We start from the raw sequence: 13,157 nt of genomic DNA, 5'->3' as shown, positions 1-13,157 counted from the left end.
TATCTACAGTGGAATTCAATACTGAGCAACAATCAATTTATAGACAGACACAACTTTGATATTGACTGTGTTGTAGGATTCTTAGCTGGCCGTCGCCGGCTTCTCACAGAAACCCGTTTCCCCCTTCCCTTTCAGTGGCTTCTCGTGACCACTAAATGCGCCGGTGCATGAAGCCATCGAAATAAGACGTCACGTCCTCAACATTATCCAAGCCAGTGACAAGTCCAATATAGCCATCTGGTCTCACCACCACCAAAGCACCGGTGTCTTCAGGGACACCGAGCTGGCTTTTTGCAGCCCCAGAAAAGTCAGAATATACGTTCATGGGCCATTTCGAGGAAAATGGAGCAGGGATATCTCCCAGTTGGGTATCCAGGTGATTCTGTGAATGAATCAGGAAAAGATCAAGAACATATGCCTTGTTGGTGAATGGAACGGAGTCCGTTGTGATGTCCTCATGACGGAAACGTTGCATAAGTTCCAGTGGCAGAAGATTGAAGAGACTCAGTGGTGAATGAGGTGAGTCCAAAGCATTTCCGAGACTCTGGAGGGCAGGCGAAGATAGGTCATTGCCGGCAAAAATGAAGAGATGGAACCTGCCGTTGGATGGCATGATGTCGAGCATGCGAACATGGTTGCCGTCGATGTGTCGGATCAGATCGATAGGTAAGAGACGCTTGCCCGGCGTGAGTGGTTCCACTACTTGGTTGTTGATTGAAGTCCGGACATCGCGGTTAACAAGTAAGTTTGGAGGGTACTCATACCCACACCCGCTTGTGAAGCCATGTCCCATTTCCCATGTTTCGCGGAGGTTCTGACTGTCAAGTTTATCCTTTTGTCCAAATTGACGGGCAAACAAGGCGTCAAATTCAATAAGCTGCTGGGCAACCCAAAGCCTTTCTTGTTCGTACGTTTCAAGCAAAGATGCCTTTGCAACACCTTTCATGACCAGTGCTAGCTTCCATGTGAGGTTGTATGCGTCTGAAATGCTGACATTCATTCCTTGTCCTGCTTTAGGACTATGTGTGTGACATGCGTCTCCAAGGAGGAAAACTCGCTTGGTCGGATCACTGAAGTTATGAACAACCCGCTGGGCCACACGATACTGGCTAATCCAAACGATGTCTGTGATATTCATCTTGTAAGGATGAATGACCTTGCTGATGTGGGACTGGACGGTCTGGGTGAGTCTGAAAGCGCTGTTTCCAGTAAGGGCATCTTGTGCCGAAGCTCCGTTTGTGTTGAGGTGCTCCTGACTTTTCTCATCCACCTGCAGGAAAATCCGGAGTCCCTCATCTTTGCGGGGGATCAACATGCAGCCACCATCTGGAGTTCGGATGGCACAACGTCTTCTGTAATCGGGAAAGTTTGTATCAACATAAACGTCCGCGACAGCCCAAACGTCCTCGCCGCCCTGCGAGGATGATTGCACACCGGTAGCTCGGCGTGTAGCGCTTCGCGCCCCATCGGTACCTAAGATGTACTTCGTCTGCCATGCTTCAATGGCCCCACTAGCATTATTCTTGATGTACGCTGTGAGTGGCCATTCGGGTTCTGAGCTGTGTTCATAGTGAACAAGTTCCATGAACCGCTGGACCTTTTGCCCCTTGGTGTTCAAGTACTGTTCAAAGACGTCTTCCGTCATGCCTTGGTCGGTATTGAAAAGGTACTGGTAAGGCGTGGCTTTCACAAAGTCAGCTACGTCGAATGTCATATAACCACCTCATAGTCTGCGGAAGAACTTACCATGGACTACCTCAGCACCGGTGAAGTTACTGACTAGGGCGCCTGTGCTATCACGCATCCAAAAAGAAGTTTCGGTAAGACGGTGTCCTCTCTTGTCAAGATCATGTAGTAGATTCATCGTCTGCAGAATCTCTTGGGTTCGAGGTTGGAATGCTTGATGGAATGATCAGCTTTCTTGTCACGTCAACACAAGGGGATTTCATTCGCATACCACTTGCATGCCCAGTCTGTGTTCTCGTGGGCCTTTTGTCAATTAGGCAAAAATCGATGCCGTATCTTTGCAGCGTTGCCGCAGCCATGCATCCAGCGGGACCAGCGCCAACAATGAGAACATCCGTCCTCTGTGACTTGAAGGCGCCAAATTGATAAGTTTCAATAGTCATGGTGAAATAATGATGAACGAAGCTTTTTGGGGTTTCAAGTGAGAATGTCAAAGAGACTTAATGGCCTGGCAAGAGGGGCTGTATGCCGTGGATTTCCCATCCCCTTTATACCTCCACCGATGTGATGTTTGGCCCCAGGTGAAGCCTCATGGTGCACCTCAGAGTACACTACCAAAAGTACATCAATAGCACCATTACCATCACAAGAGGTCTGGTCTCTTCAACAAAGTCATCCTTTCATGAATGCCGAATTGTCTGACGAATCTTCGCAAGCGCTAATGCACATTGCCACTGAAATTCAACGAATTGAGGATCAGGTTCCGGTCTGAAAATCGAGCTGAACGGGTCAATGTTTCGAATACGACCGTGCGAATAATCCTTTGCCATCGTTGTTGAGCCGCTCAGCTGTGAGGAAGGATGCTCATTCGCATCCTACTATGATGACGGACGCCGGAGACCAACATCCTACGAATAGCGTGAACTTGCAAACAGGAACTGGGTGTCGCACACGAATGTGCCTCGCCACCCGTTGTTCAATGCACTTAGTTGAGAGTCGGAGATGACTTGAATGGCCTGGGTGAGAGCCATCAGCGGGAAGACTGAAGGATGCGAAGGAATGGATGGGGGCCGCTTTCTTAGCCTCCATGCCGTCCGCCGGTTTATATGAGGCTAGACACACAATGTAACCCTGCTAGGCCGTTCTCGGGGTCAGGCCCGACGATCGAATCCTTCAACTCGGCATGGATGCAATTCCAGCAGAAACGTGAAAGGTGTGTGTTGATGTCTTTCAAAACAAGTCAAAGGTGCTGGTATGGAGAGTCCGGGGCCTGCACCCGAAGTGTATCCCGAATTACATTTTAACATTGGTCCAGAAGAGTCCTGAAGTCCGATCATGAGGGCACCCGGTGCAACTCTCCACCGACCCATGTCTAGTGGACGCCCTGGCTGTTTCGGCATGATCCACAGCGGAAGCAGTGGGCCAGGATCTGACATCTGACTGTGCCCTGGTCCACCCCGCACGCCTTCCGTGAAGAATCGAGTAGTCAAGCATAACCAAGCACTTGACTGCTAGATCTGAGGCTGTCGGCGGTCGCCGTTCCCCGTGAGCCTGGAGAAGACATCTTGATCTACGTTAACATATTCTCGTGGGGAGGAAGGATCTAAGGATCTACATGGTGGAAGATGGGAGACGGGAAGTGAGAGACCCTTCCGCAGGACCGTTCAGGGTCTCGATGCTTTTCCCCGCAAGATCCATTGCATATGTCAGTGGTTTGTCAAGGCTCTGAGTTTCTACTTGCATCGGGAGTGATCGCCAGCTATCGGTCAACTCCGTCAGGGTACGGAATATCCGAGCGGTGCTTGCCGCGGAGTCACATATCAGCAGAAGACATGGATCAAGGAGGAGGACTGAGAACGGTATGAGTCAGTCATTCTATGCCCCGAGCAAGTCAGCTTCAATGCATATACTGGAGATGAATGATAAGAGTTATCTACTGGGAAAGAGATAACGTTGGTAATGGTTGACGGCCCGGTTACCAAATCCACTTTTAGTGGTGGGGGCTGAAATGGATGGTATTGCCACAGCTGGAAGAAAAATAAGACCCACACCGGTTTCAGGGAACTACCTCCATTATATTTCTCATTCTCTGCATAAATCAAAAGTCCGACTTAAAGGAGTATTAAAGATCAAGCAGCCAGCATCTTGGCTGTACTTGGAAGACACAACTCGAGCTCTTCTCGTATACATCTCTGTGGTCTAACATGAGCTTGACGAGAATCTTCTTGAGAATTCGGTTGTAGACATGATTCTTCTTGGCATGCAGAAATTCTATTATGAGATCCATAGTTTTCTCTACAAGGATACGGCTATCTTTGAGTTAGTGAATTTTCCTACTGCGAGATAAAATCCAGTATGCTGCACTATATCAAAGACCGTAGAACAGGCCAACTACGGTAGCAAGTCTGTCCTATTAACGCTTTCGGCACATACATCTCCAATCATTCATACTAACTCTTATTCTAAACCTGAAAGTGTGATCGATAGGATTACGGTGTGGCATGCAGAAGGACTTAATTAAAGAATTGTAGTCTGTTGGTAGTAGAACCTCTATCCGAAGAACGCTATCTATTGAACCTTCCCTCTAGCATCCACGGACCAGATCTCCTCAATGACTCCACCCCGATGAGCATAATAGAAGTCATGCAAATTGATCGTCGGATCAATGTGACTCGGGACCATCTCCACCCTATCCCCAATTTTCAAATCCGGCGTCCCCTCGTCCCAACTCAGCGCACCATGCTCATCACCCAGATTCTGATGCGTGTATCTCGAATCCTTACACTCTGCCAACCCACTATCCGTAGTCAACGACTTCAACCCCGCATCAATTGTAACCTGTCTCTCCCCTTGCCGACTCACAACTGTCGATATTATGGTCAAACTGTTCGAATACCGCCTCCCAATCGCATTCCGGTAATCCGTATCCATAAAAATGAACGACCCCGGCTGCAACTCCGTCACCCCGGGCACGGAGGCACAGAACTCCACCGTTCCCGTCCCACCTCCAGTGACCACATCGATCTGGAAGCCTTCATTGCGCAGCGCCTCCGTCGTCTCCGTCAATATCTTCATTGATGCCAAACATTCCTGGCGTCTCTCCTCATAACTATGCATATGCTGCACATGTCCCTCATACCCCTGCACTCCGATCAACTTCAAATGCTTCAGGCCAGCCAGATGTCTCGCCAGTGCCAGTGCCGCCTTCGTATCAGCCACGCCCGTACGGTGCAGTCCGACATCCAAATCAATCAGAACCGCCAAGGGCGTCGTTATTCCCTCTCTCTCCAATGCCTCATCAATGGCCGTAGCCCCGACTTCACTATCCACCACGGTACGCAGTCGCCCCGGGTGTTTCTTCACCAATTCAACAAGTCGCTGGACTTTCGGTGCGCCGATAATCTCGCAGGTAATCAGAATGTCGTCGAATCCGGCGGCTGTGATGGCCTCGGCTTCTGAGACCTTAGCGACGCAGCAGCCTTTGGCACCCGCAGCGACGAGCCTCTTTGCTAGGGCAGCGCACTTGGTGGTTTTGAGGTGCGGACGAATGTTCAGTCCTGTGGGGAGGAGAGCGGAGAAGAGTTTCTGGATGTTGGATTCCATCAAGTCGAGATCGACGATCATTGAGGGGGTATCCAGGCTCGAGAGCCGGTCGCCGATTCGGGGAGTATACATGATTTGCGTTTCAAAAGGGAGCTGAGTAGCGGAAGGGTGAACGATGAGAGTGCATATTCGTGGAAAAAGGGCGTGGGGATGGGGTTTTAAAAAGAGGGGATGGTGCCCCTCCTTGGCGATGAATGTTCAGGCCGTGCGCCCTTGCAGATGGAGATAGGCCGAGATCCGAGAGCGATAAGCAGGACCATCCCTACTTATCTTCGATTCTCACCACCTTCGAACATATTAAAGTAATGATATGCCCCTTGTTATGTCACAATATCAATTGATTTTCTTTTTGGATATTGGAAAACTAACTACCAACGAAGACTTGTTGGGAGGAAGAAAGAACAAACATGCGGAGGAATGCCTTCCCCGCACGAAGACGATCACTGCTATTTCGGGAGCAGCGCAACACCCCTCACGTCTCTACTGAACATACCCCCCTGACCGACTCCTCCAGATCCTACTTACGCCTGTCAAAGTTGTCATAAGCCAAGAACAGAATTGATAGCATTAATCCTTGACTTCCTCGAGAATGTAATTTCCACTATCAACCGTGCCATCTTCGTCATAACCATCAACAATGACAACAAGTACAAGAAGAAGTACAACGACCAGAAGAAATAATGATTAGAAAGGTTTCTGGGGGACGAAATTGCGCTATGATTCATCATACTTGTATCTATCATTTCGAATCCATTCATGTTTCTTATTTCTTAGCCGATCTTGGTCCCCTTGTAAGACACTAGCTGTTCCATCCACTATCTTGATTCTACAGGCAACTACTGCCCCCTGCCTGCCTGTTCCAAATGTACCGGGCTGGACAGCAGCGCAGTCCTGTCTATAGCATCAATCTAGCGATGTGGTAGAGTTTCTGCCTATGCTCTATGAGTATGCTCACGTTTCGTCAGTTGTTTGATGATCTCCCATCATTTTTCACTTCCGGTCGACTTCAATGACACAGATTGGGGGGAGGTTTCCCGTTCAGTCAACTTTGAGAAACGTGACGCGTGTAAGTTGAGGGAAGTTGTATGCATAGTTTTGGATGGGGTCCATTGAGAAGAGGTGATATTTTATCCGCACGCGCATGCCATTTTTAATAGAGATACCGTCGCACTATGGCCCTTGAACCGAGAACACATATCCCCGGATGTCCTATCTACTGTCTTTCCTGTCTCTGCTGCTGGCCCCGCTGTCCCTGCTCTTCTCGTAGTTCCAAGTGCTCCTGCGCTTGCTGTTGGGCCTGCTGCTGTTGGGCCTGCTGGTGGTGCTGGTGGTGTTGCTGCTGGTGGTGGTTGTGGTGATCTTGGTGATGGTGGCCTTGGTAGCTGCTGTTCTGGTGCCTGTACTGCTGACCGTGCTGCCGTAATAATGGTTAGTCTAATGCCATACAATGTATTGATATGCAGACGACTAACACGGTAGCGGCGGCGCTGAAGCCTCTGTTGCCATTCGATCTAATCATATAAATTAGTTTCTTGCATTGTATGCTTTTCTTTCCTATTTAGCTAACCGCAACGCGTCTGGCTCCCTGTAAGAAGTGAGCTTGATAAAATCCACAGAATTAGAGTAAAAGGTAATATGGATGAAACATACCAGTATCTCTATCCCGCGGTATAGGTAGCAGTTTGCGATCAAATGGCCCCCGCGGCCACAGAACCGGCACTGCATTCGAGCCTTGTTAACAAATTGGCATGAAGCTGGAATGACTTAGTTTCATCATGGATGGGTTATAACACATACTCTTCTGGGTCTCCAGCCACCGCGTCCACCACGGTCACGGTCACCACCGCGACCACCGCGACCGCAATCTCCATGTTCTTCGTGAGACCTAGGAGTTCCGGTGTTGCAATCTGATGGCATGATGTATATCAGAGATTCTATTCACCGAAGTAAAAAAGAACGAATCTCCGGAAGGGAAGCGACTATTTGAACTGGGAGTGAGGTTGGGCGTCAAGAAACTACATCAAGCCAGGAGACCAAATTCACTGAACAAAACTATCAAACATCGGCTAGTACGTATGAGCACCGTCCAAATTGGGTCTAGGTCCAGTCTCATTGGAAGGGTGGCCTTCCAACATGACTTACTGAAGGTGTCATTGGTTTCCAGTCTTCGAATTCGTTATTTATATTATTCTTCCTTTCAATGTGCAATCAGTGTCTAAAATCAATGTGGCTGAGCCACTATAACAATTCATACACATCGGAACTTTACCTCTAGAATTAGTCCACTACCATTGTAACTGAAAGTAGCCTCTGGCTTCAGGTCGGTGAGATAGACTTCATACCCAGTGCAACTGAGCTATCCAAATAGGCCATGGCCTCGAACAGATATAGTCCGCAAACGTGAATCCCGGTCAGGACCATGAAGAGTCCCCTCGAGTAGACAAAGATGTATACTCGTCCCCTATGATAATTGCGTGATGGACCATTATTCTGCACAGTACATGCTAATGGTGGGAATTGTAAGCATTATCACGCATCATAATCCAGGGAGTATTTATGATTAGTAAAACATAAGATAGCGTCCGGTATATCCGAGATCAGATTAAATCAGCCAATATGCTTGATGGTGTGGCTCAATAATTATTTTGATTGTCAAGCTTAGACTTTCGATAGGGGATGTATGTGCGCGCCGATGGCCCGATCCCTCACAGCACGTCCAGTCAAAAGAGCCTTCCAAATGGTGTCAATCATCTATCCTGAGTTGCATAATGCCATCCCAGAATGACGACTTCAACAACCTCATCTGTCCACTCGGATGTGTGAATTTGCCGACCGTTATCGGCCATGTAAGGCGTGATCGCCTAGTGTCTCGCGTCATCTCAGTGCACCGCAGCGCATCCATGCGGGGTTCAGGGCAAGATGTACATCCCCTCCGAAGATTATAAATGCTATGTTCATCCTGATCAGTGCCGCCGTGTCATTGCATAGACTATAGATCATCTTTCACCATGCCTACTGAATTCATCAGCCTTACCTTCCCCAACGCCTCGACCGAGGTCGCGCCTATCCCCAACGCCTCTATTGACCCCGACTACCTCGTCCGATATGCGCGATCCCTAGACGATTATGGCTTCAACTATACCCTCGTGCCATATGATTCGTCTTATTTCGACCCCTTCACCGTCGGAGCCACTATCGCGTCGGTGACCAAGAACCTCAAGATCATCATCGCCCTCCGCCCCAACACCCTCTACCCGACTGTCGCCGCCAAAGCCCTCGCTACCCTAGACCAGCTCAGTCGAGGACGCGCCGTAGTCCACCTTATCGCCGGCGGCAGCGATGCCGAGCAAGCTAAAGAAGGTGACTTCCTCACCAAGTCCCAACGCTACGGCCGACTAGAAGAATACATCCGCATTCTCCGCCGAGCCTGGGAATCCGATGAGCCGTTCGACTGGGAGAGCGAATACTACACCTTCAAGCAATTCAGCAACCGTGTCCGTCCTGCCAACCCCAACGGGACCATCCCCGTCTCGGTGGGTGGCTCCTCCGATGAAGCCTACCGCGTCGGCGGCTCTCTGGCCGATATCTTCGGTCTCTGGGGCGAGCCGCTCAAGGAAACCAAGGAACAGATCGATCGGATCTATGCCGAAGCCGAACGCGCCGGTCGTGCACCAAACGATCGCCCCCGTATCTGGGTGACTTTCCGACCTATTATTGCTGAGACAGATGAGCTGGCCTGGGCCAAGGCGTATCAGACGCTCGATAAGTTGAAGGAGCATCGCGCGAACGGGCAGGGTAAGGCGCCGCCCAATGCTCCGCCGCCGCAAAATGTTGGGTCCCAGCGTCTGTTGGATATTGCGGCGCGTGGGGAGGTCCAGGACCGCGCGCTCTGGTATCCCACTGTCACGGCGACGAATGCGCGCGGAGCGTCCACAGCTTTGGTCGGATCGCCGCAGACTATCTCGGATTCGATTTTGGATTATGTGGATTTGGGTGCCGAATTGATCTCTATCCGCGGGTATGACAATCTCAATGATGCGATTGATTATGGGCGGTATGTGCTGCCTAAGGTGCGTGGGGAGTTGAAGGCGAGGGAGAACGGGAATTGAGGTTGTTGAATAATGTATTCAAGCTTCACTCTTTAGGTAACTCGAAGTGTCTGGGTAGTGAATGTCAGATAAATTTGATTTAAATTGTTTGAAAGAGTTTGAATTTTCCCGCCTAAGTGAAGCTGCATGCGTTTGTAGAGAAGGCACACAAGACAAACTGGTAGATGGCTACGGTGAGAAAAACCGGTAAGGGAAAAGAAAAGTAGGAAAAGTAAAGATCTCAACAAAAGCAAGCATATCACTCTAGATTCAGAAAAGACTATATAGGTCTGATCCAGTCGATTGACCACAAATTCTCGAGTATTTTGGCACAAAGAAAGGGGAAAGAAAATGAAAAATCCCAAATAAACCAAAGGACTCTACTACATACATGTCCAGGCATCCACACTCACCACCTGAAAAGCAACGCCAAGAACTGCACCACGCTGCATCTTGAACACGATAAGCTTTCCTCCAGCCAACCGAGCAGCAAATAAAATCTCACCACGCGACCGTCTGGATAGTTCATCTACCCGGACCACCGGATCGCTCCACCCATTCAAGCCACCTCTCCCCATCATAACAATCTCATCTTTTTCTCCATCCTCCCAACCTCACCCATCTTCACCAAGAAAACACCCCCACAAAAACAAAAACCATGCGATCTCCAAGCGACCCTCTTCTCGCCTCCGAAGCCCAACCACTCCCTCCAGGCCAAATCTATCTCCCCGACGACGATGAAAACACCCAATCCACCGAGCCCCTCATTGCACGCTGCCGCCGGTCGGCCCGCAACTACCTCTCCTCCCGATTCGGTCACTACCTCGTCCTTTTCCTTGTCTCTGTAGATGTTGCCTGTGTTTTTGCTGATTTCTTGATTGAAATTCACGTCTGCGAACTGGAGAAGAAGTACAAGCATGTGCCTTCCGGGTGGGAAGATGCTCAGGAGGCGCTGAGTATCACTGGGCTGGTGTTTTCGTGTCTGTTTATGCTTGAATTGGTGGTCGCTGTGGGGAGTTTTGGGATGAGGTAGGTCTTTTGCCATATTTTGCCCCACACTTTCGTCACTTCACAGGGCTAGAGTGTAGTTGAGGCATTGCAGCTAGCTAACGATATCATCGCAGTTACTTCTCATCCAAGTTCCACATCTTCGATTCAGCTGTGATCATTGTTGCTTTCGCCATTGATGTGGCCATGAGAGGGTTGGTCGAGGAACTGGGTTCCTTGGTCGTGGTTTTGCGGTTGTGGCGCGTGTTTAAGATTATCGAGGAGTTGGAATCCGCTAGTGCGGATTCTTTAGAGGAGTATGAGCGCGAGATTGATCGGTTGAAGGAGGAAAACTACCAGCTTCGTCGCAGGGCGGAGTATGGGGGTGATGGGGTGAATTGAGCTTGGCGTGGTGTTAAACTACTACCCAGATATGTATATGTGTGTAGGGTGTGGGGTAGACTGGCTGGTGGGCTGAGTGGATGATTAGAAGGGCTCTATGTAAATGGCTGGAGGCAGTGTAGAGGTGATCTGCATGGGGGATTCCGGGTATATAGTCCTTGATTGTATGGTTTGGAGACCTTCTGGTAGCGGTTCGAACATAGACAGTGATCTGAAGGCGATTCGAGCGTCCAATTTCTTATATCTGTACCATTTTCTTGGAGACCGCACGAGGGCCCAATATCCCTGGTAAGGCTGAGATGCTGCAGCAAGCTTACCACTTCTCCACCTCATCCTGCACGATTCTCCACCTGCACCCCACACTGGTGGCAGATACACGATCGCATTCTTCAAAAGGTGAACGTAGTGCTTTGTCATATACATCATTCACTTATATGTTCTTTGAGGGTAGCAGAATATTCATAAATCCCATTCCCCCGAAGAGTCTAGTGTCTCAGCCATTCACCCTTTTTGTGAAGTGATATACAACAGTGAGCCACGTCAGAGCTGCTCTGCACGAGATCATCTATATTCGATACCTAAAATAGGATTGTGAAATCCATACTATGCTCTTAACCCTCCATACGGTCTTTTTATCGACATTTTATCAGCAGAATTTCTAAACCCGGCCAAAAACCTCATCAATAAACTCCAACCCCCTGTTATACGCCTCCATAGACCCCTTAGCCGGCTTGGGCGGAAATCCCTGACTGAAATCCATCAGTCCATGTGCACCCCCCTCAACAAGCAAAAGTTCCGTCTTAACACCCAACTTCTTCAACTGCTCATAATGGTTGATACTCTCTTTATCAGGTACCACATCGTCCGCCGTCCCATGCACAAACACTGCAGGCGGATGCTCCCCGGTCACATGCAACTGCAAGAACGCCGGCTTCAAGTCCTCCGGAATAGCAGCCGCGCGCTGCGCATACTCCAACTTATTCAACTCCGCACCTAGCCCAGGCCTCCCCAAACATCCATCTAGGAACGTCCCGTCCAGTTCCCACCGCACCGTCAGCGCAAACCGGTTCGTCATCATACCCCCATCCTGGGGCATGTCGTCGCTGACGACGGTCTTGTCGGCCAGTAGCTTGGGGACTTCGTCCAAGTTCACCTTGCTGGCAATGGAAGTGGGAGGACGGCCGGTCGTCCAGTGATCGAGGAGCCAGTCGCCGGCGCTACCGAAGCCGGTTAGCATGGCGGCGGGCTTTGGGGTCGCGTAGATGCAGGCAGCGCGGGCGGAGTATCCGCCTGCAGAGAAGCCGGTTACGGCGACGCGGGTGGTGTCGAGGGTTGTGCCTTCTGGGAGGGAGTTCTGGAAGTCTCCTGCTAGGAAGCGGAACATGGCTTTCGCGTCTTCAATCTGGTCGAGCGCTGTGGTGGGGTGGCAGAGACGGTAGTCGGCGGAGATGAAGATGTAGTTCTTTTGTTGGCAGTGGTCTATTTACTGTGTTAGATATTCTATTTGTCTGGTTCGGTATCTGAAATATTAGGTGGAAGGACGTACTGTATAGCCAGTGCGGGAATCCCATGCCCCGGCGGGAGCCGGCGGTCATGCCGCCACCGTGGTAGTAGATGATGGCGGGGAGGTTCCCGCTGGCATTGGGTGGTAGGTAGTAGTCAAGCTTGACATCGTGGCCATCTACAGTGAAGTAAACGAGGGTTTTACCTCCTTCAGGGAGACGTGGCGGCATGTTTGCTAGTTGATGCGGGGTTGAGATATTCGGCGTAGGGACTGACGGCCGCCTGTTAGCGATACGGTGACTAAGTGAAGACTGGGGGGACGTTACCGGTATATACAAATTGCTCTGATAAAGTAATGTGCTAATTGTCCTATGACAATGTGCTATTGAAGCTCAATTTGTATTTAAGATCAGGCAGCAGCGGAGACTTGAGGTTCTCAAACATGATGATGTTGAGCCGGGTGAGTATATAGCCGCTGACCCCACCAGGCCGGCAAGCCGAGATTCGGCTCTACCTCGGCTCTAGTCTATCGCAAATAGACTCGGTGGAGACTTTGGTTGCAAATGTCCTGGAAAGGCTGTGCAATCCCGTATTTCTATTTATGGAGTTGAGGTGTAGATTCGCCGGAAGCTCGATGACATCACACCACACTGTGTATTACCTATGCGTCCCTGGTATAGTTTTCAGAGACGACATTGCAAGGCATGCCTCTTTTTCAAAGGAAGAATTGACGAAACGGTATTGGTCTTTCTTAGCGTACCCATCGTTATCCGTTTGTTTTCTTTTTCAATTTTCGTTCAACAGGTTGCTTCCAAGTTTGACCCGACTTCTTCAAGTGTCGATTGTATCTAGCGTGGAAAGTGCATCTAGCACTTATACTTTCTACTG

At 49.8% G+C, this 13,157-nt stretch overlaps 7 protein-coding genes across 7 annotated transcripts; 2 read left to right on the top strand and 5 right to left on the bottom strand.

Moving 5' to 3' along the window:
* Positions 1-151: 151 nt before the first annotated feature.
* On the bottom strand, positions 152-2,483 carry BO88DRAFT_470359 (FAD binding domain-containing protein; the record flags this gene model as incomplete). The annotated part of the gene is made up of 3 exons (XM_025711666.1): positions 1,958-2,483; positions 1,747-1,899; positions 152-1,683 (listed from the first exon to the last, which is right to left on the bottom strand). Exons 1-3 carry the CDS (start codon positions 2,127-2,129, stop codon positions 152-154), a joined length of 1,857 nt encoding a protein of 618 aa, XP_025559769.1. The 5' UTR covers positions 2,130-2,483.
* On the bottom strand, positions 2,117-3,384 carry BO88DRAFT_445959 (uncharacterized protein; the record flags this gene model as incomplete). The annotated part of the gene is made up of 7 exons (XM_025710252.1): positions 2,117-2,297; positions 2,322-2,347; positions 2,390-2,466; positions 2,579-2,817; positions 2,992-3,070; positions 3,143-3,256; positions 3,335-3,384. The coding sequence occupies 7 exons, from the start codon at positions 3,382-3,384 to the stop codon at positions 2,235-2,237; spliced, it is 648 nt and encodes a 215-aa protein (XP_025559768.1). The 3' UTR covers positions 2,117-2,234.
* An 814-nt stretch (positions 3,385-4,198) lies between these two features.
* On the bottom strand, positions 4,199-5,421 carry BO88DRAFT_394381 (DSD1 family PLP-dependent enzyme). Its single transcript, XM_025705155.1, has one exon. The coding sequence runs from the start codon at positions 5,359-5,361 to the stop codon at positions 4,255-4,257; it is 1,107 nt and encodes a 368-aa protein (XP_025559767.1). The 5' UTR covers positions 5,362-5,421; the 3' UTR covers positions 4,199-4,254.
* A 1,081-nt stretch (positions 5,422-6,502) lies between these two features.
* Positions 6,503-7,206, bottom strand: BO88DRAFT_456727 (uncharacterized protein; the record flags this gene model as incomplete). The annotated part of the gene is made up of 5 exons (XM_025710939.1): positions 6,503-6,703; positions 6,762-6,800; positions 6,857-6,874; positions 6,940-7,008; positions 7,087-7,206. 5 exons carry the CDS (start codon positions 7,204-7,206, stop codon positions 6,503-6,505), a joined length of 447 nt encoding a protein of 148 aa, XP_025559766.1.
* Positions 7,207-8,297: 1,091 nt separating this feature from the next.
* BO88DRAFT_347715 (LLM class flavin-dependent oxidoreductase) lies at positions 8,298-9,398 on the top strand (the record flags this gene model as incomplete). Its single annotated transcript, XM_025703389.1, has 1 exon — positions 8,298-9,398. The coding sequence occupies one exon, from the start codon at positions 8,298-8,300 to the stop codon at positions 9,396-9,398; it is 1,101 nt and encodes a 366-aa protein (XP_025559765.1).
* A 520-nt stretch (positions 9,399-9,918) lies between these two features.
* On the top strand, positions 9,919-10,934 carry BO88DRAFT_371482 (uncharacterized protein). Its single transcript, XM_025704208.1, has 2 exons — positions 9,919-10,406; positions 10,502-10,934. Exons 1-2 carry the CDS (start codon positions 10,036-10,038, stop codon positions 10,764-10,766), a joined length of 636 nt encoding a protein of 211 aa, XP_025559764.1. The 5' UTR covers positions 9,919-10,035; the 3' UTR covers positions 10,767-10,934.
* Positions 10,935-11,382: 448 nt separating this feature from the next.
* Positions 11,383-12,677, bottom strand: BO88DRAFT_371477 (alpha/beta-hydrolase). The gene is made up of 3 exons (XM_025704207.1): positions 12,596-12,677; positions 12,313-12,540; positions 11,383-12,245 (listed from the first exon to the last, which is right to left on the bottom strand). The coding sequence occupies exons 2-3, from the start codon at positions 12,497-12,499 to the stop codon at positions 11,425-11,427; spliced, it is 1,008 nt and encodes a 335-aa protein (XP_025559763.1). The 5' UTR covers positions 12,500-12,540; positions 12,596-12,677; the 3' UTR covers positions 11,383-11,424.
* Between the last annotated feature and the right edge of the window lie 480 nt (positions 12,678-13,157).

Source organism: Aspergillus vadensis (assembly GCF_003184925.1).
Source record: "Aspergillus vadensis CBS 113365 unplaced genomic scaffold BO88scaffold_23, whole genome shotgun sequence".
Lineage (NCBI taxonomy): Eukaryota > Fungi > Ascomycota > Eurotiomycetes > Eurotiales > Aspergillaceae > Aspergillus > Aspergillus vadensis.
The sequence above is the reverse complement of the archived record's forward strand: the minus strand, read 5'-3'. Positions and strand labels throughout refer to the sequence as shown.

What these genes read in the sequence shown, in the direction of transcription:
- BO88DRAFT_394381 (XM_025705155.1), bottom strand. Translation starts at nt 5,361, where the DNA reads ATGTATACTCCCCGAATCGGCGACCGGCTCTCGAGCCTGGATACCCCC.
- BO88DRAFT_371482 (XM_025704208.1), top strand. Translation starts at nt 10,036, where the DNA reads ATGCGATCTCCAAGCGACCCTCTTCTCGCCTCCGAAGCCCAACCACTC. An exon ending in GTGGGGAGTTTTGGGATGAG is followed by an intron (nt 10,407 to 10,501) that starts GTAGGTCTTTTG and finishes ATATCATCGCAG; the next exon opens with TTACTTCTCATCCAAGTTCC.
- BO88DRAFT_371477 (XM_025704207.1), bottom strand. Translation starts at nt 12,499, where the DNA reads ATGCCGCCACGTCTCCCTGAAGGAGGTAAAACCCTCGTTTACTTCACT. An exon ending in ATTCCCGCACTGGCTATACA is followed by an intron (nt 12,246 to 12,312) that starts GTACGTCCTTCC and finishes CACAGTAAATAG; the next exon opens with ACCACTGCCAACAAAAGAAC.